General features: G+C 34.4%; 1 protein-coding gene across 1 annotated transcript; it reads left to right on the forward strand.

Moving 5' to 3' along the window:
• Nucleotides 1–13,359: 13,359 nt before the first annotated feature.
• Nucleotides 13,360–26,675, forward strand: LOC117570382 (COP9 signalosome complex subunit 7). Its single transcript, XM_034251977.2, has 5 exons — nt 13,360–13,665; nt 13,728–13,980; nt 25,934–26,154; nt 26,241–26,400; nt 26,458–26,675. Exons 1-5 carry the CDS (start codon nt 13,480–13,482, stop codon nt 26,478–26,480), a joined length of 843 nt encoding a protein of 280 aa, XP_034107868.1. The 5' UTR covers nt 13,360–13,479; the 3' UTR covers nt 26,481–26,675.
• The last annotated feature ends 211 nt before the right edge of the window (nt 26,676–26,886 follow it).

Consider the following 26,886-nt stretch of genomic DNA (forward strand, 5'->3'; position numbering starts at 1 on the left):
CAGGTTTGTAAATTGATAAATGCTGTGGAATATCTTTTGATGCACGCTTTAAGCTGAGCTCAGGAATTTCCCCAATTATTTACCGATGCGTCAGTCTGCATAAACTAGTTTATTGCTTTCGTCAGAGTTGCTTGTATTGTTTGTTTATAGTCTCTGGCTTATACTTTTATACACTGCTAGGAATGAACTAAAAAGGGGAATTTTAGTTTTGTATCGATTTAAAAATGTTTACACATTCGTAGGCTGAAACATGAACTTGTTTCATTTACAGCGAATATGAAGTTGATTTTTGTTTAAGCCACATTCGTTAATTCCCAGCAATTGTTGGTCTGCCTGAAGGGTATCCTGGGCTCCTAGACAATTGTTGAGGATGTTTCGCATGGGGTTTATGTGTGTTTTGAGTGTTCGAACGAGGCTCGAACAGCTTGATAAGTGTTTGAGTTGGTGTTGGTGTCCGGCACGCACTCGACGAGCTCGTCGTTTATATGATGGCGTTTGCCCTTTTTGCATAATCCGCTTATATGCTCAAAAGCTAAAACCAAAAACCAAACATTCAACTAGCGAACTGGCAACTGTCCGAAGAACTGGTCAACAGAAGCTGGTCCATTGTGGCTATTTGGTCAAATACAACGTACTCGGGCTTCGATATTAACCGGCGAGGCCTTTCACTTGAAACTCTGTGCAAGTTGGCTTTAGATGCCATAAATCTGTTTGAAGGTCTCCTCTACTATTTGTACAATTTGTGTTTGGCTTGCTTGAAATTTTTTTGCAAAACTGGTTTGGATTTTTTGCATGAGACACACGTCATCTGTCGCAGGTCAATCACAAAGCAATAAATTTCACTGAGCGACACCCGACACAAAATTCAATTGTGCACTTAAATAATTACTTAGTGTGATTATCTTAACTCATCTAAGGTAATCAGTATGTTAAGCAAATTACCCCAAATAAAGAAAGATTCCTCAACGAATTAATATATTATTTTTCTCCTTTCATCAACTAGACTTCAAATGGCACAACAAATGCAGTTGTTGATTTATGAACTAGTCAAATTTCCAGTTCGCATACGCTCTCCGATTAAGCTATCTTCGTCAATCTCAATCAATTTATGCCGTGAAGTGACGTGAAGTGTGAATTTAAATAATGTCGCCGCAAATCGATAGTTTTGCTTTGCGGCCATTTATTGTTGTTGTTGCAGCTGGTAAATGTTTACTTAGCCAAAGTAGTTTAGCATATCGTGCGACAACATCTTATTTTCCTTCCATATATATAATTATTTGTGAATGCGAGTGATGTTCAAATGTTGATTTTATGCCTCGTTAAGCACTGCTGAGTAAACAACCCTCTTCCCCTTTCCCTTACCCGCATGTCATCGATCTTATTTGCATATCATTCGATTGAATAAAGAAGTGTCACACAGGTGGTGGCCATAGCCATTGATCCAGTTGAGGTGTAAGAGCAATCAGTGGACTCTATTATTAAACTTGAGCATTAACAAACGTTTTTGGAATTGATTAATAACTATAATTTTATGAAATGACTGTCTTTAAACGGTGTTACTATGAATAATGCGGAATTGGGGTATATTAGGTGAGTGGGAAGCGAAAAATTTAATTTGAGTTGTACTTATTTTTGAAAGCATAAAGTTCATTTAATCTACATCACTATATGTATTTAAAAATGTAATTTAACTATACTTAAAAAGAGCTGTACACTTACTATTTGCTATAGAGGCTCATTTTAACACCTTCATTACCCAGACTAAGTATATTTATAACTTTGAATATCCTATATCTTTTGACCATAAATTAGTGATATTGCTACTCAAATTTAACAACAATTGAACAGTATAAAACTGACAGAAATAGAGTATTGCAATATCGCTCTTGTCGGAACCGATAAAAAATTGTTTTTGCTTCTAAGTATAATTTCAGCTTAAATTACAATTTAGTTTAGTTCTTTTTAAGCTTCTTAGAAGTACTTAGAAAAATAAAAGTTTTAGTTCGAATCACAATTTAGTTGCAGGTTAGTTATAATTAAACTTTTCAGATGTTTCTAGAAATACCAACAATTTGTTGACTACTTAAAATATCAGAAATATTAAAAAAAATTGAATTCAATTAATATTTCATTCATACATTTAAATTTCTACTCAAATTAAGAAGCATAAAAAACAGAGTATCTTGTAGTTATGCATTCTCGACTACAACCTTCTTACTTGTTGAATATTTAAGATTGCTCTTATTTATTTATTTATTTTATTTTGATACCCAACCTGTTTTTACATACGTTCCAATTGGCTTATGTTAATGAAAGCTTTTGCTAGTCTATAAACAAACCAATATTTGGGACGCTGTTAACTCAGAGATGTTAACAGAACTGATGTCTGTTAATGCTGTAACTTATTGCTTTAATATTAAATATAAATAGTGGCGATATAAATACCTATTTATTATATTAATATGTTTGAATTATTTAATGCTTTGTTCTCATCAACTATATTAAATATTAAATATTATTGCTAGGTAAAAGTCAATACTGAAATGGAAATTCTATTTATTCTACTCTATAACTATCAAAACAAGTTAATTATAAATGGGCAGCGAAAAATGAATCTCATATCAGAATTCGCAGAGTAAATTATAATGAATTTATAATGAATCAATTAGAATTGCAAGCCATCACATTAGCATTATGAGTATAACAAAAATTCAATTTAACAACGGAATATGCTTATCGAGCTTGTGCAAATAAGTGCCAAGTGAATGCACGCAAATGAATAGGGAAATAATTGAAATCAATTTTAATAATTAAAATTCCAAATTCATACATTATCAAGGGGGAAAGTGAAAGGCTTTCGAAGCTGCCACAGCAGATGCGTTCGCGAATAATTATTAAATTAGCCCTAGTGCATGAATAGAGTCATAAAATCGAAATGGGTCCATTTATTATTTATCTTTAACTTTCTAATATTGTAAATGAGATAATTTCCATTTTGTGGTACAATCGAGCAACATTTTGCTGTCATTTACTTATCTAGTTGTTACAGAAGAGGTTAATTCCGATTACTTGTGTGCAGTGAAACAATAGAATGTGATTTGATAATTTGAGCTGCTCATGAGGTGTGAAACTCGGACATATTCTCTGGGTTTGAATCCATTGAAATTAGCTCACAACCATTTGCACAATCACAAACATTCGGAGCGCAAGGCTTGCCAATAAGTGCATTATTATTCTGGACATTATTTCGACTATAATTGAATTACGACCAGGTGCTCACTATCCAGCAAAGTTCAATTAATCACCTGTCCGAGAATTGTGTGTGTGTGTGTGTGGGTGTGTGGGGGACTTGTGCAGCATATGTTTGAATCCAAGAACATCTATATTAAATAGTTGCTAAATACGCACTATTCCAAAATGTATATCGAATGCTGTTTGGGGTCTGGCTCCCAATTAGTGATAATGAATTTGGCATAGAATTTCATTAAATGGAATCATATGCAGATTTGCAATTCTCTGAAGGCATCCGATGGTAGAATCGACCAGTTTTTGGAATTGCATATTAGATAGAAGAGCGGAGAGAAAGTAGAGAAAGAACCGCAACCGAACCGAACTTGTTTTTGCAATTAGGCTAAATCCCAAAGCGAATGCGGTAGTTGAAGCGTGTGTTATTGCGAAATGCGATTTAATTGATTTTATGAGTGTGGGGCCAGTTTCATAAATAATCACGCAACAAGTTTCACACTTCAGCACACACAGTAGTCCTTCGTTTGAAAGGCCATCAATCAGTGTCAAGGAACAGACATCATTTCATTGCCTACTTTGAAGCGTGTGTTTTCACTGAGGCCTGCTTGATTTGTCGAACGAGATACGAGATACGAGGGTCGCATCTGCCTTTTTACATGCGTAAATATTGACAATAGAAACCGCGGATTTGCTTGTGGCAATGCTGGAAAAAAAGACGACAACAAAAAAACGAGCAGACAAACAACGAAAAAGAAAACATATAAAATGGAATCGAAAAAAAAAGAAAGAATTATGACCGCAAAATATGTTGGAATGTGTGCACAATGAAATTGATATTTCTGCTCTTTTTTGCGAATGACAACAAATAAATTGAGAAGTACAAATTAATTAAATAAACACAAACACACTGTGATACTATGAATTTATCACACTGTTGATTATCGATAGGCATTTCTCTGTTTTAACTGATTCAACACTTGCTTAATTATCTGATGTATTTAATATCAATGAAAGTCAAGAACTGAGTTAACTGTCAATTGTGTTTACATTGCGTTTTAAATTACAAATTAAGAAAAAGGCTGAATGAAAGAGCAGTGATTTCCTTTTTTTTTTGTGTATAAATGGATTCATTTAATGGTTTTTGTAATTAACCATTGATGTTTTCTGCTGTCGAATATTGTTAAGAGAAAAATGTGTAAGAGTAAAATATGTCAACATAAAAGATGCTTAATGTATTGGAAATTGCATACCAAAAGCCACAATGATATGAATATATAAATATCGGTAAATGACATATCGGAACTGATGTCAACTTTAAAGTTAAGAAAGTCGGATCCAAGGGCAGTGTTGTAATTCGACAATGAGTGGCTGCAATAATAAAAGGAAAGGAAAGAAAGAAAATAACAAAGGGATTAATTATTTATTTTGCTTGTCTGGTGTTTTACTTATATATTTTATAGCTATATGTTTTAATACTTAATATGATACAAACCGGAAGAGAGAGATTCAATTATGAATAACAAATTAAATATAAACATAAACTTTTTGAATGCACGCATTGCCACATTTTTTTATAAGTTGCTCATTTTCGTTTGATTTAAATGTTCCCATCTTGTGTCATTTAATCGCATAAATAAAATATATCGATAACGTCGTTTGAGTTGGCAGGTCTCTGCACTGCGAAAAAGTTGGCAGCTCGCCGACAAGCAAGCATTCGTCTATAACAAATGATCGAAAAGAAATGAATAAAAAGACACAACAAATGTTTTATGCGCTATTCAATCTTCTTCTTAATTTTTATGTAAACAGAATCTTCATCAATGAATAATTACCTTTGAATTCTCTTTTTAGGTTAAAATATATTTTTTTGTGTCGTGATAGCAGACGAATTTTTATATTCCTTCACTCAAAAAAAGCTAATAAAGCCATAAATTAATTCAGAATAATTTTCTATGTGCTTTTATTTCAATAAAACTGGATTTACTTAAAGCAACCGCTGAAAAAACGCTTTAAATTTAATTAAAAAACTTTTTTTGCGGTGTACGAGGAACTACAACAACAATTTGTTTGTCGTGCAGACCAAACGCATAAATCTTTATGGATTAAGTGCCCTGGATAGCAGTTACTACGAATATATCCGAGCATGAGTATGAGTTTATTCATTCCCGTTCTTTTTGTTGTTGCTGTTGTATCAACGCTGCGGCGGCCAACAAAAGAATTTCGAGAGCTTTAAAACTACTTTTTGTGCGAGAGCCCCGAAAAAGTTTTTCGCTTTACCCAGCCCATAGATAGTATGGAGTATGGATGAGTTTAGAGGGAGATCAGACGGGCGAAGGCGGAGGCATAAAATCAAACAAAATGGCGGCGGTCAGAATCGAGCGTCGAGTGATTTGTGCGTTGTGTGGCTTCTGAGGGTGACGGAGGGGAGCGCGGTGAAGTGGGGAAGCCAACGGAGCGTGTGAAAGCCGTGGAGCTGCCGGACCAAATATTTAGGTTTAATGAACTCGAATGTTAATAAATAAATTTGTCAATAGGGGCGGCAGCAGCAGCAACAACAACAACAACAATAGCTGCCCATTCAAACTGTAAACAAAATGGCGACGATGTCGTCGATGGGTTTTTGGGGGGAGCGAGGATTACGAGTACCTCGAACATAATGAAACGAAGACGAACGACATTAGCTATTCCATTCGAATTGCATTGAAATGCCCGTTCGACGTCGTCGTCATCTTCTTCTTGTTCTTCTTTTGTTAGTCATTTTAATTTGCGCCCTAAAAGCAGGCAACACATTTTGTTTGGCTTAATGAGTCTCGCAATTGCGAAAGCTAATTTGCAGTTTGTGGCCTTAGAAACGAGTGCGTGTGTGTGTGTGTGTATGTTTGAGTGGAGAGATAACTGACCTTTAAACATATTTTTGTGGGGTAGCAGGGAAAGAGTCACAGCTTTAAGCGCATTTCTCGCCTAATTAGTGCTCAAATGCAAATCGATAATTGCGCGATAAAAGCGGAAAGAAGCTGGAAGCCAATTGCAATTAAATAATATTTTTGTTTAATTAGCTTTCATGTTTGCTAATAGTTCAAATAAATAAATAATCTCTGATGCTATTTGCTTAATTAACTTGCCACAATTGTTGTCCCCTTTTTCTGTGTTTGTGTGTGTGTGTTTGTGTTTACACGCTTTCAACATGCTGCTTACATTAATCATCATCGCACATCAATTTCCCTAGAGCAACAGCAGCAGCAGCAGCAACAGCAATTGCTATTCATTTCCCCTCAGCAATTGGGCCATTTTCCCATTTGCAGCGCAATTCAAACGTGCTTTAATTTCAGTTTCATTCTCTCTCATTTTTTTGCTTCTTTTACTTCGGAGTACATTGTATGTGGTAAGTAGGTGATTCTTCTGCGCGACTTTGGTCAATTTTCCGCTTGATTTTATTGTTTGCTGACCAATTGACTTGTTCGCCGTACTGTTGTTCTTCTCGCTCTGGTTGGAAATGGAGATGGAGATGGAGTTGGCAGCGTGTAGCCTGCTATCCGCTGGGGCAATCAACACATCATCCACATGGAGGTATAAAACCCTCACGTGTCATTAAAGTGGCATTGCCTCACACACACACACACACACACACATACGCAATCGCCTTCACATTCCGACATCCTTATTATCCATCGTTCACATCATCAATGACAGCAGCAGCCACATCAGCAGCTACATTATCGTTTGTTTTGATAGGTTTTTTTTTGTTGTTTCCTCGCATCACAGAATGAGATTGTAGTTGAGCTTCACTTTTTCTATGCAGCATCTAGTGAGAAGCTGTCTCTGTTTTTTTTCCTCTTGCTGATTTTTTGTTTGTATTTTGTACTGTCTAAACTTTTTGCCGTCTACAACCAAGTTGGCTGCCTTGGTTTGGGGCTTTTCTGAGAGCCTAATCCGCACTGGAACAAATCATGCAAAACATTCATCAATTTTTGTTATCCCCTTCGAGAGACAGAGACAGAGAGAGAGAGAGAGAGAGGCTTTGGCTTAGGCATTCAACATGATTGTTAGGCTGGCAGGTAGCAAACATTTCCAGGTGCTTAGTCAACATGTTACACATCCCAAAAATAACCCAATACAGATTGAAATTGATGGCCTTCCCTCTGCCTTCTCTCTGCCTCTCCATTTTGTTGCTCGGGGTAACTGTTTGTGTGTGGTTTGAGCTATTTTTGTACCCATTATGATATTGCAAAATGTTTAAGTTTTGATTACAGCCCTAAGCTGCTCTTCGCATTCACAATCGAGTGATTCAATATGGGGGAGAAGCGAAAGTGTATAAATTTAATATATCTGCAGTAGCTGCTGCTGGTCAATCATAATCAACGAACTAATTAATGAATGACCAAAGGTTAAACGCTCAGAAAGTTGCAGCTAATTACAGAGAGAGAGAGCGAGATTGATGGAAAGCCAAGTTCATTTGCAATCAGATTTAATGAACTGATACTAATTGGGGAAATTTATTAGCTGTCTCTATTTATCCTTCGATATGTTTCCTTCGGCCAAACTTTGGCTCAACACTCGACTATTTTATATTTTCGCTTCATTTGCCTCCCCAAACATCAGAATATTATAATAAACAAATTTGTTATAATCATATGGGAGATGCTTGACCCACTCAATATGCAAAGCTCATCCACATGGATTCTATTTGCATACACACATCGCATTAAACTAAATCGAGTGTTGGGGTGAGGAGGGAAAGAAGTCTCTACAATATTGTATTGTGTACACTTTTTGTGTGTTGGCTTTTGCATAACAAGTTGTGATTTTAGCTCTCCGATTTCTATTGTGTTTGTCAAAAACATTGACAGTCCAAACAGTATCAGTTGAATTGAGATTCCGTTTTTTACGGGGTGTTCAGTTGAGTTATTGGGGTCTTTTTTTGGAATCAACTTAAACTTTAACTCTTTCTCTTTGTCTGAATTCAATTGAAATATTTATTAAATTCTAATTAAATTCACTTGGCTTAATTCAATATTAAACTGAATCGATTTGTATTATTTGAAATGATTTAGAGCAGAAAATTTAAAGCATTTATTTATGTGTTGTAATTCGTATAAAATGACTTTATCTATGAGGTTAAATAATTAAAAGCATGCATTAATCAATTCCATTATTTATGTATACTCAAAAGGATTTAAGAGCATTGCAGTTTTGTTTGCAATATGAAATGAAATTAAGAATGTAGACGACTGAGACATCTCTTATTAAATAAACAAATATTTATAAGTAAATAAAGTGAAATAGAAGGATATTTTAACTATGTACCTGAAGAAATACTTTGTATGGATCCAAACACATACTGCTAACGGGTCATAGTTGCTTAAGATGACAATATGGTATATTTATGAATAAAAATATGGTATATTTTGAATGTAGTACTATACAAATATACTAAACATTGCCTTTGGTATATATTTTTTAGAATTATTGCAATATATTAATATAATACATTTTAAAATTAATACGACACTTAAATAAACTTTAAAATAAACCAACAATTTCCTAGTTAGCTTGGTTAACTATAAGGAATCGGATTGAAAAGTGTTTTATGTCCCTTTTCCACAGTCACTGAGATCCTTGTTGCTTTGGATGTCAATATTGTGTATTTATGCATAAAAATACGGTATATTTTGAATGTAGTACTATACAAATATACTAAATATTGCCTTTGGTATATATTTTTTAGAATTATTGTAATATATTAATTTAATATATTTTAAAATTAATACGACATTTAAATAAACTTTAAAATAAACCAACAATTTCCTAGTTAGCTTGGTTAACTATAAGGAATCAGATTGAAAAGTTTTTTTTCACATTTTCTCGAGTCCCGTTTTGGCGTTTCCACAGTAAAAAATGGGAAAAATGGGCAACGGTAAATTTTTTAGTATAGCCGATTTTATGCAAAACATCTGCTCAAAATGTTAACAAACTTTTACCACCAAATTATCAATAAGTGAACAATCAAAATCATCAGAAAATTTAAGAAGACTTATTTTTAAAAATCAATTGTGAAATCGCACACATTTTTATTGCAAATTTTTGCCGTTTTGATGTAACCTCGATAAAATATCGGGTAACGGAAAAAACAAACCAAAAATTGGTATCCAATATTTCTGCGCTTGAGTCCGAAATTTTTACATAATTGTGAAAAAGAAAGTTTTTTTCTTTTGGGGTTTTACATAAGGCAACTGTAACATTTCAAATATATTGAAAATACCCGATAAAATGAGAACATTATTCAAGGATCGAGCAGTGTATAAAAATGGGTATCTCAAAGTTGAACATCCTTAGCATTTGCAATTGTCAATTTCGTTTTCAATTTAAGCCAAATAAATTGCATTTGATTTATTATACATGGGTTTTATGGTTTTTCGCAATTTAAATAAAACCAAAGAATATGAAAAGATTATCCTCATAGCATAACGTAATACTAAAACGTCAATAATAAATTAAAATTGATTTAACTATAAAAATAATGATCTTAAATTAATTTAAATTTTCACACGTTTGACGGCTTTTTATGTCGACTTAATTTATTTAATGATTTTAAATGAACTATTAGTTTTTGTTTTGCCTTTTTTTGAATGAAAAAAGAAAACATTGTTTTGACTGAACTATAGTTATTTCTTTTTTTTTTTTGAAGCTCAGTGAAATTCAAAGGATTTCATTGCACATTTTATCATTTCGTTTTCAGGCAAAAAGTTGCATTTTTCATTGAAAAATTGCAGAATAAATTGGCAAAGAGAAAGCTTAATATGACAAGGCCCTTTGCCAAAGTTTTTCGACTCCATTGTTGCAATATCCCAGTTGCAACATTTTGGCTGAAACTGAAATGAGTTTGAGCACAGTTTGTACTATTGACATTCATTCAACGAAGTTGAAGTAAAGTTTTTTGTAAAAATAGAAATCTATGCGAGAGCGCTGGATAAACAACGCTGCTTACAAAGTGAGGACAAATACGAGAGTGTGTATATTTTGTTATTTATACAATTTTGGTCATTTGCAGCGATAAGCACTCCAACAGCAACAGCAACCACATTGAAAACCTCAGAACAATAACAAACCACAAAGCGAGTTAGAAAAAATCAACACACAGACACACTCATGCATGCACACACAAAGCAATTTTTGTCCTAATGAGCAGCGCGCGACTCAAAGACAAGGTCAAACGACCAACGCACCGACCCGCCCCCCGTTCACCTCCCGACCCTGAAACAGCATTGTCCTGCTGGCAGCTCAATGATGATAAAAATGATAAGCCAAAGGCAAGCTGCCACTCGCCATTTGAGTGTAGAGACCCCTTGCAAATGGGGGGGTAAAAGCACTTTTAGCACACTGTTATACTAGTTGTATAGCTGCTGTATAACAGTTTCGACCATTTCTCCTCCAACAACCAGAGAAACAACCGCAGCAGGACCAACAACAGTTTACCATGCTGCGCGCGTTTTGATGAGCTCGAATCTTTTAATAGTCATTTAAGCGCGTTGATATAATTTTACTTGTGCTTTCGTTTTCATTTTTGGTTTTGGTTTTGTGTCTGCTTCTATTTCTACTGTGCTTGTTTATATGGCATAGTAAACGAAATTGTGGAAACACGTGCCTTTAATTCGAGCGCACTTTAACATTATTTTTGTTGTACTATGAAAAGTAAAAGAGCAGTAAAATAATATTTAATAGATGGCAAAATAAAATATGTTAACAACTTAATTCTTAGTTGGTAAATACTATTTTGATTTTGTTAATAACTGTTTAAAGTGTGCCCTTATTATATATATCTCAATTAGCATATCAATTGTGACCGTATTAACTTTAAAATGTGCTTTACTTATTTTTATGGTCACACTTTATCTTAAATGTCTCTTTGTCCTTACATTGGATGTAATTAGATGCGCTGCTTATATTTATTAAAAACTAAATCGATGTTGAGTATTTTATTGTGTGGATTAAGTGACATATTAACTTAATTTTTGTTGTACTATGAAAAGTAAAAGATCAGTAAAAAAATATTTAACATGTCCTTTACTTTTTTTTATGGTCACACTTGATCTTAACTGTCTCTTTGTCCGTACATTGGATGTAATTAGATTCGTTGAGCATAACGATAATAAGATCATTATACTTATTTAAAACTAAATCGATGTTGAGTGTTTTATTGTGTATTTCTTTAGCTGTGGAATAAGTAACATATAATATTAACTTCATTTTTGTTGTACTAAGAAAAGTAAAAGAGCAGTAAAATAATATTTTATAGGTATAAAATAAAATATGTTAGCAACTTAAATCAAACTTGGCAAATCCTTTTTTGATTTTGTTTATGTTGAATATTCAGACAATCAAGAATATCTTTAATCTTTAATCTTTTATACAAATAAGATGGTCACACTAGAACTTCCTCTTCTCTTTTTGGACTTGATATCGAATGTGAATGCAAATATATAATATTGAAATGAATTAAATATAAAAATATGAATATGAAAATTACAATACGTTTCTTCTTTATATCATTCCTGAATTCGAGCTGCTGATTAAGTGCGATTAATCGATATGAAAAAGGAATGTTAAATTCTATGGTATTTAACACCATTTTGGCGTTACGGTTATCCTTGAGTCTGGAATATTCGGTATCTGTGAATCTCACACTGTTTATAGCTTGCAATTCGCTGTCTCATTGTGTGTCAAATTAATGACTAGGCAGTTGCAAAAAAAAAAAGAAAAAATAAAGTAGCATATCAAAACAGAAAACAGAAAACAGAAAAATTGCCCCGGCGATGACGAAACATTTTGCGCAAAATTCAACGACAACGGAAATTGTGCGTGTCCAAAGACCAGCAACAGAAAAAATAAGAACGAAAAGAAAAACATTGCCACATTAATGAAAATGTCGTAATGTTTGGCAAACATCGAAACTAACTTCGCAGAACTGAAATCCAATAAAAGAAGCGTCTGCCAATTGGAGCGGATTGCAAAATCAAATTGGAAAGCATGTCGAACCTCACAAATACAGCTGGACAACAGCCTATGGGCAAAAGGAAAGTGTTGTGGCTGGTGTCAAATATGCAAATGTTATTTGTCCTCTCCCAGCTTCTCTCTGTCTTTTTCCATTCAGTGTTCAACTAAATTGGGAAAATCCAAACTAGCTAAAATATGACTCGTACTTTGCGTATCAAACTGCATTGTTGCATGCCACTCAGAGAGACGGGAGAGAAATGCACAAAATAAATGTTTTTCGGAGTCTCTCTTTTTTTTTGTGGCCTTCCAAAGTTTACAGTGTTTTGAATTAGAAATCTTGCAGTGTGTTTCGGTCTCGCATTTGTCCCCCAAGGCCTTTGACCTTTTATATGCGTCTTGCTTAACTTTTCATAATCGATGAGCAGGCAAATCCCCAATGACCCCTTACCGAAGAGCTTCGCACAGACGGCGCCACATAATAAAGGGTTTCCAACTTTGACCTGCACCTTTTTTTTTATACGTATATCTTTTATGCAGACTCGGCAAATAATAATAAGTGTGGCCCAAGTAGAAAGACGTACAAAAAGTTTCGCACTGCAAGTCGCTAAGGGGTAAATTTTTATATGGCTACCGGCATTTTTACAACCACTCCCCAAAGATTCTTCCCATTGAGTGTTTTGTGTGTGTGAGGAAAAAAAAAATGTGTGAAAGTGCAAAGTGTTTTAAAAGGGAAGTTACTACAATTTAAGCATTATTGGCCTGATAGGCTTTCTAAAAAAAAACTAATAAAGAAGGCTAAGCACTGGATTAAAGTAAAATGCTCTGCTCCAAAAATATGTACATATAATATATACATATATGCACTAAAATTTTCATGAGTTGTTTACTAGGAAGCTTGTTTGTTAACTGATTATTCAATAACTTTCATTTTTAATTTTAATATTACATAAATAAATACGAAAATATGGTTCACTAATAAATTTGCGTCCATTTCAAATTTCCCGCCCTTGCGTAAATATTGTTTTCATGTTTTATAGCAGCCACCTTTGCGATGTGTTGTAAACAGCTGTTGCGACAAAATCGATAAGCCTGTATGCGTGCTCGTGGCGTAAATATCGATAGTTCAAATGAATATTTTTTCTGTTGTGATTATCGATAGACACAAAACGTATATTAAACGATAGATTAGCAGCTGTGCAATTGTAATCAGAAAAACAAATTCTCGCAAGATTAATTATTAAAATGGCACAAGATATGCTTCTCGGCAATGAGGAGCCCAGCACCAGCAAGGAGACATTCCTACAACAGTTCTGTGTGCTGGCCAAGAACGCAACCGGCGATGCTCTACTCGACGTCATCAAACAAGTGCTGGACGCGCCGAACGTCTTTGTTTTCGGCGAATTATTAGCGGAACCCAATGTAGCCGAGGTAAGTATTGGAGTTATTTGATAAACGTGCAACTAGCAACTAACTATTATCTATGGGATTAGTTGAAGGACGGCCCCGATGCCAAGTATTACAATACACTGAATCTGTTCGCCTATGGCACCTACAAACAGTTCCGTGCTCAGCAACAGGATTACATTGAGTTGACACCGGCAATGCAGAAGAAACTACAGCATTTGACCATCGTATCACTGGCCATCAAGACCAAAAGCATTCCCTATGCAGTCCTATTAAATGAACTGGAAATCGACAACGTGCGCCACCTTGAGGACATCATTATTGAGGCTATCTACGCAGGTGAGTTGCGCTTCTGTTTGCAGTTGAGGAAATCTAACTTTCAGTTTCAAAACTGATTGTGTTTGCTTAAGTTGTCTTATTGTATGATAGTACAATATGCACTCATTTCCAAGTTCGCAAGTGTGTTAGAAAAATTAAATTCCTAGTAGGGTATTATAACTTTGTGTGTATGAGCAGAAGCAGGCATTTGCACGAGTTCGGAGAATTCATACTATATTGCAGCGTTAACAGTCGAGTACCTAACATCACATAGATCATGCTAGACATTAAAAGAGCTATACCTTTGTTTTAACACTTGTCATTGTTGCATTTAAGGTTGCACCCAAAAAAGTAATATAACAAGCGAAACAATAAATTAGAGCGCTGAATGTAGGTAAACAATTATTACATTGCGATTGGTTGATAACTTATACATTATTCAAGAAATAAATTTATATGACAAAAACTGAATGTACCTGAAGGGCTTACCAAATATATGTACATACTTTTTGGTATATACCTACATATGTTTATAGTATATTTGCAATATTTTGCTGTTACTGCCGGGTATCACATATTTTGAATTGAGAGATCATTTTTAAAATTCGTATGCTTATACTATTTAACCATCATAATATAAAAGTATTAATGCTATTTGACAGTCAATTACGTGAATAAATATAAAATGGTGTTGTATTAAAAAAAGTGTACTTTCAAAATTATAATGAGTTCATTAGACAATTTTGTAAAAATTACGCATTTTGCTATCTTAGCATTTAGATTATGGTTTTAGTTCCATTTCTGTCAAGTTGATTTGTAATCGACTGCTGAACATACACAAGCAAAATCAAAAAATAGCAAAACCTTCAAAAATTCTAATAATAGAATTTTTCACAATTTAAATAATAATAATAATAGGAATAATTAAATTATTTTTTAAAAATTAGTTAATTACAAAATAATTTTTCATTTTTGCATGAGTATAAACTTGTTACGCACATTTTAATAAACTTAAAAGAACTTTTTTTTCACTTTCTTTAAAGTACGGCAAAAATTAGTTTTAGAGACCTTTTGAAGTGCATTTTTTATAAAAGATTAGATATTATTTCATTTTAAATTATTAAGCAACTACTATGCACAATTCGCCAATGCATTTATATAATAAACTAAATTTAATAAATGATTGCTTATAAGCGATGTTTGCAGTAAATTGCTTACTGAATTCAATACGTATTTACAAACATATGTACAACTTATTTCAAGGTTGAAGGTTTCCATATAAACAAATTTCTTTGAACGTTTGACTAAAGGCATTCCTCATTTTCAGGAATGCTTTCTTTGTTTTCTGTAATTTAAACACGATTGCTTGTGACTGCATAGTTCGAATAAGAAGGTTAGGAAAATATCAAGCACAGAAGCCTCAGGTTTTAATTATGAAGTTGCTTAATAGAAAGTGAAAAAGTTAAGAACACAACACAAAGCAATGCATTAGACGCTGGAAAAATTTAATGTTAATCAAAAATTGTCGTCGATGCCGGTGCGTTAAAAGTTGTACTATGAATCTGAATGCCATACACTCGAAAAATATCAATAAAAAGACAAATTCTGTAGTAGAAATATTTGATGTTAAGCACCAACTTCATAAAAATAATCCAAAAATGCAATGCAAGTGGAAAAACTAGCTAGCTAAAACCATTGAGGGGAATTATATCTCAGTGCTTGCGTATATTCCATTTTGCTTCTCATTTCATTGCTGCCATTTTAGGTTACTTGTTGAGGATTTATTAGTAATGTTCTACAAACCGCATGACTTAATTGAGCAATGCCTTAAATACAAACACTGCTATTAAGAAGAACACTTATACCATATTCCATATAGAACGTATTGATAGTTGGTATACCTCATTGGCAATTATGTTGTGTGCAGGGTGTTGAAATGCAAATTATAGTACAGCTGTAATTGAATAAGTTTACGTAAATGAAGCAGAGGCATCGCCCACACGATAATTTAAGCCTAGTTGAGCGTGACCTTGGTCTGCTGATTTCATTTAAAATATAAGCATAAAAAATGATTGCCGTGCATGCGTTAATTTGAATTTGAGATTAGGAAAAGTCACGTTAAGTTAAGCGCGTGAAAACGAATTCCTTTTCAAGAAGTAGCGAAGGACGCATTTAAATTTTGTAGTTCGTTTGTCATGCAACTTTTGAACAGGCTTAACTTAACTTAAGTGTACAACACTTTAATTGCATTTAATTAATTTAATGTTATTGATAATATATTTGTGATAAGCACATCGCACACTTTCTAAACTCTCCATCGGGAAACTTCTTTAATCACTTATCGACTGTCAGATAAACTCAGGTAGACAAGCCTCGCATCACACTCTAAATAATTAAATCAAATGCTAATTTTTCTACATTTTGAACAACACAACAACAAGCAAGCCAAAAGTGCCCAAATTAGCATTTTGTAAGCTGCAGCCAAAGCAACAGCTGAGAGAAAAGGTGTCAAAACAGCCATCAATGAGCTGGAGAAATTCTCTTCTCTCCTTTGAGTTGCTGTCTGGCAACAGTTGGAACGAATACAAAATAAAGTCGTGTCATGTTTCTCATTTCCCCCCCATCCATTGCCTAGGCAGTGCACTTGATTAGCCAGGACAACGCAAGGCATTCCACTGTACCGTATCCTTGTGCGTTCATTCTCAAAAACAATGAACCGGCCGTAGCGCGTGTTTGGCCGGATTCATTAAGTGACGTGGGTCGCTGTCGCTGTCGGACCAGCAGTCAAAATGACGTCCGGCTACACCAATATCCAAAGCACACTCTCACCAGTCGCGCCTAAAAAGTGCTCTGACGACAGCTGCCCAAACACTTTGCCCTAATGATTTCTTCTTCTAAGAAATAAACAAGAAATAAAGCTACAGTTGAGTGTGCTTGACTGTGAGATATCCGCTACCCATATACAAAGTTAATACATCCCAAAAATACTAAAATATGCCAAATGCTATTTTTGGTATATTGATGTAGTACTACATTTAAAATCTCCACAATATACCAGATTGTCAGCCAAAGTGTAATTTAAATCAGACCGCAACTAAATCTCGTCTGTTGACGCTGACGAAGAATATAAATACCAGTTACATACATTCCCAACAGGCACTGTGCTATAATACCCTTCTACCCTATGGGTAACGGGTATAAAAAGAAGAAAACATTCATCTTGAGCCCTTGTTTTGGGGATAAAAATGGATTGTAAGTCCACTTGATATTTACCACTCTTGTAAACTAGCTTGCTAAATAGAAATTAATTATTAAGTCAGTGATTTTATATAATTTTTACATATTTATTAAACGTTAAATCTTAGCAAGTCAATACAATAAGAAGTTAAACTCGCTTTTATTAATGTTTATTGTAGACAATCATGTTTCTATACAAAATAGATAATATGAATATATGGATATAAATTTCAATTAAATAAAGGATAAATATATATTTTATTATATTCATAAAAATAAATTAGTAAGTCTGTGAATTTATATCAAATTTATTTTATTTATTAAACGTTGAATTTTGACAAGTTCTGAATAGTACAAATTTTCAATCTTGCTTCTATACATAATAGTTAATATGATGATATCGATATTGATAAACGAACGAATATATCGAAGGATAAAAATATAATTATTATATTCATAAAAATAAATTAGTATGACAGTGAATTTATATCAAATTTATTTTATATAATACTCTTTGAATCTTGGCAAGTTTTGAATAATAAAAAACTAGACTCGCTTTTATTGATAATGATGGTAGACAGACTTTGTTGTATTAAGAATATGTTTATATACATATACGTTATTATGAATCGTTATGAATTTCAATGAAATAAAGGATAAACAAATACATTTTTATTATCCGTAAACTGTGAATATATTTGCTCAACTTATGAGACCAAAATTATTATACATATAAGTGGTAATCTTAAATCAAATGAATTTTGCTTTCATTTTATGGTAATCTAAAATAATTATTTTCTAGGAGAACTATTTAATTACGTGAATTATGCATGTGTTGTCTTTAACGCTTGGCTGAATTTCACATGAGTAGTTTTAAAGTTCAGTGCTGGTGTCGTTGAACAAATTTTGCGGCTTTATTCGCGAACTATGCAGAAACACAAACAGAACACAAAAATGCAAAAATCAAAGTACGAAACGCAGCTGCTTCACATTGTACATTATCTGGCTTTGCGAATGCAAAACATTTTCAACAAAATGCTCATCGTGTTTTCCTGCGTTACACTACAATGTAATCTCACACCATTTTAATTAATTTTTGCTGAGGCTGTGCAGCACTGAAACTAACTGCAACACATTGACTTTTTGATGTTTGCCAAATACCGCAAAGTTCAACGCAATTGAGGTTTCAAAAGCCCAACAATAAAAATAGTGAAATCTGACTTTTTGAAAGCGACTAGATTAGGAAATTCGCATGGTATTTACGCTTTTGGTGTTGACTTTTGGCTCTAGAGCTAAACATGCCGTGAACAAATGGCATGGAAGTTGTGGAATTGGATTTAGGCAAATGTTTAGTTTTCAAAGAAACTTCCCCAACTTGAACTACTAAGTAAGATGCTTGATGTCTCATTCATTTGACGTGCATTTTCAAATGGCAGAAAAACGAAGGCTGTAAACAAATAGAAGGCAAATTTTTAAATGGAATCTTCGCATCCATTACTCAAGTAATCAACAGAGCAAATAAAGTGACAAGTGTAAGCTGTAAGCCCGCAGGATACAGGTCTCTCTCAAAGAAAAAGAAAACACAGGCACTTGCTAGGTCACAGACAGTCCATATTGTCCAGCCTTACTACCTGCTTAATTGCTTTTCAAATCCAAAGTGAATGTACTGCAAATATGGGGAGCCCCGGGCCAAGCAATGGCCAAGATTTATGTTATGATAGGCATCATTGAGCCATCAAGAGGTAGCAGGACAATCACGGCGCCTAAAAAGCATTGCATACTATTAGGCGATGTAATCTTGAATCGAAATTTAATGGTGGCAATGGGGGATGGATGAGGTTGATGGTTGAGTGTGTGTTGAGGCCTTAAGCTGCCATTAGGCTGCTCGAGGGCGCCACAGGACACGACTCCTGTTGTTTGTTGTGGGCTTTTTATACGATCTCCATGCTGTTAATGTTTGCTCCTTGGTCTGCTTGCCTCACGTTTCAGGGACCCATTAGAGCATCATTTGTCTTCACATAGGGAGGAGCGACTGAGGAGATGATTGCGTCGCAGTCTGCTTACAGTAATTAAATGCGTTTTATAATTGAAATTCGGTAAGTTGAGTAAGGAAAACACTGAACTCAACTGAGAGTGGAGCAATGTGGAGGCAATCTGTTGGCTAAGAGATTGATTACCTGCGAACGAATCAAGCATCCTTTGTTTGGCTCAAATGCTGATTAGTTCAATATATTTTAACTAACAATAAAAGAAGATAAAAAACAAGTAAGAAAGTTACAGTCGAGTGTGCTCGACTGTGAGATACCCGCTACCCACTTTTAATAAAGGCAAAATATTGTGGTATCATTTTCAAAATATATCGAAAATACTAAAAAATATACTAAATGGTATGTTTGGTATATCGATATAGTACACCATTCAAAATATACCATAGACGGCACAATATGTCAGATTGTAGTCATAGCAACTCAGACCCCTAGTAAGTAGGCGTTTTTGCCCATACAAAAGTATTTATTTAATAACTTCCACAATTTCTCTTTCTGATCGCAACCAAATTTTCAGGAATCATAACTACTATAGTAATTATTGTATATACCAAAACTCGCAACTCTAGCTTTAAAATTACGCTTGTTATTCGATTGTTTTGATTTTCGGGGGCGGAAGTGGGCGTGGCGAAAATTGGAAACAAACTTCATCTGCGTGCAAACATAACAAATGCTGTCGAAAAAAAATTATAGCTCTATCTCTCATAGTCTCTGAGATCCAGTGTTTCATACGGACAGACGGACAGACGGACAGACACACAGACGGACAGACGGACATGGCTATATCGTCTCGGCTGTTGACGCTGATCAAGAATATATATACTTTATAGGGTCGGAGATCCCTCCTTCTACCTGTTACATACATTTCCTGCCGGCACAAAGTTATAATACCCTTCTACCCTATGGGTAGCGGGTATAATAACTTGCTAATAAAGTATTAAGAAACAGGAATTTAATTTGCAAGCACCTTTTGCTTGAAAAATCTGACAACTTTTCTTGTCCTTGCGGTTGGCATTCTCTGTTTCTCTCTGTTGTTAACCCTCATCAAATCAGTTGAAGCATTTGTGTCCGTTGTCAGTTGCATAAACTTTTAACTAAGCGCCATTTATGCTTTTTTGTGTTGTGCTTCTTGTTTATTTTGAATTCCTTTTCTTAGTTTTGTTTTTACCTTGTCGAAAAAATTGCATATTCAAATAGAGCAACAATTGAAACAACTAGAGGGAAAGAGCGCTCAAAATAAACGTAACATGCTCGTAAAGTTTATTTGTGGTGTAAATTCCCAGTGTCACGATGTATGCATCGCTTTTTTCTAAGCGAATACCCTAAGTTCTTGGTAAAAGAGTATATTGAATTTAACTCAATTTGTAGTTAAGTTGGCAACTAGTGTATTTTAAGGAGTTTTTACTTCACTGAAGTATTTTTTAATTAAACAGTATAAATTTAATTTCAGTATTTAAGTAATTGTTATACCCGGTACGCAAATGGCAGAAGAGTATTATGACTTTATTCCAACGATATAGCCATGACTATCTGTTAGTATGAGCACTGAAATTTTATTTGATAGCACTTGTTATTGTTGCACGCAGTTTGTTTTGGATTATTACAAAATCGAATAGAAAGCAGAATTTTAAATCTAGATTCACTATTTTTGGGATATACAGTAATAACGAGAGTTTTTTTGATTGTCAGCTTTTAATTGCTTTGGTGGGCAATTACGAATATATTGCATTCTGTTATAAAAAATTTGAATATCAATATAGAAACTATTTCATTTGGTATATTCAAGTAGATAGATAGTATTTTATAGTATAAGTTGTATATTTTATATATTTTTTCGATATATTTTTAATATATTTTAACAATAATACCGCTTTTGAGTTGTTTTCCTTTTTTTAAATTGAGTAGCGGGTATCTCAAAGTCGAGCACACTCGACTATAGCTTTCTGACTTGTTTAGAATTATTTCCATTGTTTTCCACGTGTTTCTTTTTTTGTTTTTGTTTTTATGCATCTGCTGTAACCAATGTTGAGACTGTTTATAGTTGTGTTGTTTTATTTGAGCTTCATTTTAATTTCTTTTGGTAGAAAATTCACTTTAGTGAATCCGACATCGTTATTATACAAAGCGCTTTTGAGTTTTTTTTTTGTTTGGTTACTTTCATTTCAGTCTATACTGGCCTTTGAAGCGAATGTGAAGTTCATACTGTGGCTTATGTACCGATTTCTGTTTTTGATTACTTTGTGTGTATGCTTCATACTTTAAGGTGTCTGCAAGTCATTGCTGTAAACCTGGGCGCCGAAAGTTTCGCGAATCTGTCCCAGCAGTTTGCCAGTTTTAGGTGAAAAGTTTCCAATAGTTGCACGAAACTGACTTTTTATTGATGGCACAAGTTTCAATGGTGCTTGTTTTTACCTATCTCGCCGACACTGTCGCCTGCTGACGGTATTCTGAATTTTCAATTAATAAGTTTTCGTTTTATTTTCGCTCACAAAAAAATTGAAGACAGCTTTAGCTAAAGCTGTCAGCGACAGGTGTGTGTAAAGTTTCCACAAAGCTTAGTCTTTCCTGCTGACTGGCTATTTAAAAGAGACGCGTCGTTTTTTAACAAATTTTTTAGTATTAGAAAATTATTCAAAAAAATAATTAAAATCAAAATTAATTAAAAACAAATGATAATATTTTTTAATTAACTGATAACTAAATTGCATTTAATACGCTTAAAAGGAAGATTTCAACTTTACAGTGAATAATACAAATCTAATAACACTCATAATTGTAAAGAGTCGCTATTTTTGGTAAATATTATATAATAATAAGTATAGTATTTATGATCCCAAAATTTACGATCCGATAAAAATTGTAGAAGTTCTTTAATAAATACTTTTGTATTGGCAAAAATTCTTTCTTACGGGCATTTGTTGCCTTAGCTGACAATCTGGAATATTTTGCTTGCTCGACTGTGAGATGAGCACACTCGATTTTAGCTTTCTTACTTGTTTTTTACGTGTAGTTCATAACAAGCCTGTTGGCAATACATCAATGGGTATTTCGAAGCATTCAATACCAAAATAAAGCATTTGTAATTTATATACATAAAGTTGGTCTTTAGTCTTTGGCCTTACCAAAACAACAAAACAACTCGCATCTTCTTGAATATATGTATCAGCAAACGTTGTGAATTTAATACGTCAATTAAATTGCAAACATTAATTAAATGCAGTTGGTATAACGAACAACTCCCTTTGTAGAGGCCGTCTAAGTAATTAACATGAAATTATTTTGAGGGACAAATTCTCTACGTGGCCATTCAGTTGTTAGTTTGACTTAACTTAGTTTGAGTTAACTTATGCTCATTGCTCTTATAACGATTATGTTTACTGACATAAACACTTCTCCAAAAGCATTTATAAATCTTAGCATAACAATCAACAACATTTCATTTAGCTTAGAATAATTATCAAAAATGCCTTGGTGTTAAGGTTAATAACTATTTTGCATCAACTGTATTAAATGGAATGGCTGGCTTTCTTCCACTTTATACTGTTCTCTAGCTCTAAAATAAATAATTATCATATTTGGCAATACATAATAATTTTATCATTTAATTTTGAAAACTGTTGCTTACACTAAATATCGCATTCCATCTGCACGCTGTGTTTGGAATTTTAATATGCATATTTATTTATTTATATTATTAAAATTTATTAATATTGCAAAACTCTAGCACAAGCTTTAACAATTTTAATAAATGTTGCGGCAAAAAAAAGAGAATGTACAGCCCATAGGCAACAGCTAGATCCACCAGTCAAAATTCAGCTCGGGTTGTGCACAATTTTTGGCACAATTTGTGGCATACCCAAGCGGGGGGCATAGCTGGTGGGAAAAAAGCATGATTGATTGTTGCGCTATTCTCTTCAAGCAGACACCACCCACATTTTATGGGCGAGCGGCACAAGACACATGTCAACGCCAAAAATACCGCAAAGTTGTAGCCACACTTGTGGCTACATGTGGAACGCGCCCACACACACACAAGCCGAGTCCACAGACCTTAAAGCCTGAAGTGTGAGTGAGTGATGAAAATGGGGGCATTTCCAGATGGTGAGTGGGTGGTTTCACTTTCACTTTCCTTTCCTTTTTTTTCAGCCTCCTTTTCAATTATTTGTTGCATACTTCTAGGCGTCAAATTCAATCAAAATTCTGTCTCTTAAGCTAATTAGAGCAATCGCTAGAGGCACATTCAACTGCTGCCGCATTGATGGAGCCTAAGCAGTAATTGAATCTCTTAAACACACGCTCTTACACTGTACACTGTACACTGTACATGTGTGGGTGGTGTATTTATTGCTAAACTTGGCTCTTGGACTCCCCACGTTCCACGTTCAAGGCCAAGTGACCGTTAAGTCAATGCCAAAATGCGCTTAAGGTCTTAACTTGTGCTTAGACATGGCAAAAAGGGCATACGCCCTTGACATTTAATGGGTTCAGTTGGCCGTGGCCAAAACTTTCTACCAGCTATCACTGGCTATCACTTTGGCACATTCGCTATGCTGTAATGCTGCTGATTCCCCTGTTATCATTTTCCAACTGGTTGGATGGCTGCTCCACTGATTTGGCTATCAACCTGGCTTAGGCAACGCTTTATCAACCCCTTTACAAACTGTCCAATGAAAAACTTTCAACTAATCCATCGTTATCCATTTAAAGCGTTTTCCAATCCTCTTTTGGAACTTGTCAAGTGATTCCAGACTAATTACATATTACCAATAGAATTTTATTATCTATGGTAGTAATGCACACAGCTTTTGCCAGCTTAAGCCTCTGGAGTGTCACACGAAACTAACAGTATGCTTTCCTTAAAGTGTAAAAAGGAAATGTGGAAACATTTATTTTTTCTTTGGATACTAGATTATTATACCCGCTACCCATAGGGTAGAAGGGTATTATAACTTTGTGCCGGCACGAAATGTATGTAACAGGTAGAAGGAGGCATCTCCGACCCTATAAAGTATATATATTCTTGATCAGCGTCAACAGCCGAGACGATATAGCCATGTCCGTCTGTCCGTCTGTCCGTCTGTGTGTCTGTCCGTCTGTCCGTCCGTCCGTATGAAACACTGGATCTCAGAGACTATAAGAGATAGAGCTACAATTTTTTTTTCGACAGCATTTGTTATGTTTGCACGCAGATCAAGTTTGTTTCAAATTTTTGCCACGCCCACTTCCGCCCCCGCAAATCAAAAAATCGAATAACAAGCGTAATTTTAAAGCTAGAGTTACGAATTTTGGTTTATACAATAATTACTATAGTAGTTATGATTCCTGAAAATTTGGTTGCGATCAGATAAAAATTGTGGAAGTTATTAAAGAAATACTTTTGTATGGGCAAAAACGCCTACTTACTAGGGCTCTTAGTTGCTTTGGCCGACAATCTGGTACATTGTGCCGTCTATGGTATATTTTGAATGGTGTGCTGTATCGATATACCAAACATACCATTTGGTATATTTTTAGTATTTTTTAGTATTTTCGGTATATTTTGAAAATAATACCGCAATATTTTGCACTTATTAAAAATGGGTAGCGGGTATCTCACAGTCGAGCACACTCGACTGTAAATTTCTTACTTGTTTTTAAATATTAGATAAGCTTTTACACTAGCTAAAATTATACTTTGAGGTTAGGATTTGAATATTATTTACATAAACTAATTTAAATCTGACTAGAGATTTAAAGCTACGTACTTTAAACATAAATCACATTAACAACTTTAACTTTGTCAACACGATGCACAACGTTTCTTGAACTCTGCTCTCTCAATGTGATGCACAGAGCCAACTCTTATAGCTCAGGCCATTTTCAACACTTTTTGTAAAACGTTTTGTGCACGTGACGGCCGAAAAAGAAAATTCAAGGCACGACTTAAAACTTTTCCCTTTCATTTCTAAACTATGTTGTCTGCCCTCATATTGAGCTAGCAACTGGCAATCCAGAACGCAGTTGTGTCCATATAGTTTATTCTTTTCAGTGTGACATTGTCAAGAGGAGCTTTTAGCAATTTATTGGGAGTGAGTATAACCTGTGGCTCTTTAAAGCCAACTGCAGAGTGTTAACGAATAATTTGACTTTTTATTAGACTAGTTTACCTTTTAAAATACCTGCTCAGCAACATTTGAAATCAAACACAGCCGAAGATCTTCACTTTCTATTGTTATTAGTCGAGAAATAACTTATATTGTTCTAAAACTAAAATCAAATCAATAGAAATACAAATTCTATAATTTTAATAACAGTATCCAAAAAAATAAAAATGATATTATATTGCAGATATTTTCAAAAATTAAATTATTTTATTGTTGAGTACCGAAACTATTCTTTAATCTTTTAAATTGGAATAAATGAATTATAAATAATGAATGAAACTTAATTAAATTGTTGTATCCTCTAAAGCTAGAAATCGATTCAGATAACAAATGTTATAAATTATATATAATGCTTTACTAAACATACTTAAATTGATCTCTTTAATAACTTAACTTTTAACTGATACCAAATGCTAACGTATGGTATTCGATCAAACTTGAATAATAATACAACTTGGAATAATTGGAATTTGGCATTTATGCAGCACATTGTTAAGAAGTCATTGAAAAATCAATTACCTAAAGAAGCCTTTGTTTTCTTTGTTACAGACATCATACACGGAAAACTGTTTCAGAACACGCGCATTCTGGAGGTGGACTATGCTCAGGGGCGTGACATCCCTCCGGGTTACACGGGTAAGATAGTAGAGACTCTGCAAGCGTGGGTCAACTCCTGCGACGGGGTTTCCAACTGCATTGACATGCAGATCAAGTATGCAAATACCGAGAAGGCAAAACGCTTATACAACAAGGAGCGCATTGAGCAAGAGGTAAGAGACAAATTCTTGGAATTTACATAGTGCAAGTTCAGTGTATTAAAATGCGTTTGCATTCGTGCTCCGACACACTCGTTTAGCTTATCAATCTAAAGAAGGTGCTGAAGAGTCAGGCCTCTGACAGTGATGAGAGCATGCAAATTGATACCCATGGACCTGGTCCCAGTGGCAGTGGCGGCATGAATCAACAGGAACTGCGCAAGAAGCCGACAAAGATGAAGAATCCTCGCAGTGGTGCGGGTAAGAGAAATGATTGCAATCATCTTTGTATCTAGTCTTACATAATTCTCAATTCAGTTGGTCTCAAGTTCAGCAAGTGAGTGCAGGCCAGCCGAGTGCCAAACAGCAGCCCATCCAAGCCCAATGCAGCCTCGCGCGGCAGCTGAGATCTGTTGTAAACGGACAACCATTGGCACATTCGGCAATCCAAATAGGAATCGTTGGAAGACTTATCACAGCCCTAGCACTCATTAGTCATTAAAATTATCTACAAATAAAAGAAAACTTCATCAAATATATCGACAAGCATTTTGATTTATTTTCTTGCGATAAATTCACTTGGCTAATAGAATTCGATTTTCCCTGCATTCAATTACATGAATATGTATCCAATAAAGGAAACCATTCCAATTAATATTAAAATTAATTAGAGTATCTGATTTGTGAATCAACACAAATTTCCCATAAATGTGTTTTCTTAGGAAACTGGAGTTTGATTGAACACAG

This window comes from Drosophila albomicans, chromosome 3, assembly GCF_009650485.2.
Source record: "Drosophila albomicans strain 15112-1751.03 chromosome 3, ASM965048v2, whole genome shotgun sequence".
Classification (NCBI taxonomy): domain Eukaryota; kingdom Metazoa; phylum Arthropoda; class Insecta; order Diptera; family Drosophilidae; genus Drosophila; species Drosophila albomicans.

What these genes read in the sequence shown, in the direction of transcription:
- LOC117570382 (XM_034251977.2), top strand. Translation starts at nt 13,480, where the DNA reads ATGGCACAAGATATGCTTCTCGGCAATGAGGAGCCCAGCACCAGCAAG. An exon ending in AGGAGCGCATTGAGCAAGAG is followed by an intron (nt 26,155 to 26,240) that starts GTAAGAGACAAA and finishes ACACTCGTTTAG; the next exon opens with CTTATCAATCTAAAGAAGGT. An exon ending in GAATCCTCGCAGTGGTGCGG is followed by an intron (nt 26,401 to 26,457) that starts GTAAGAGAAATG and finishes TTCTCAATTCAG; the next exon opens with TTGGTCTCAAGTTCAGCAAG.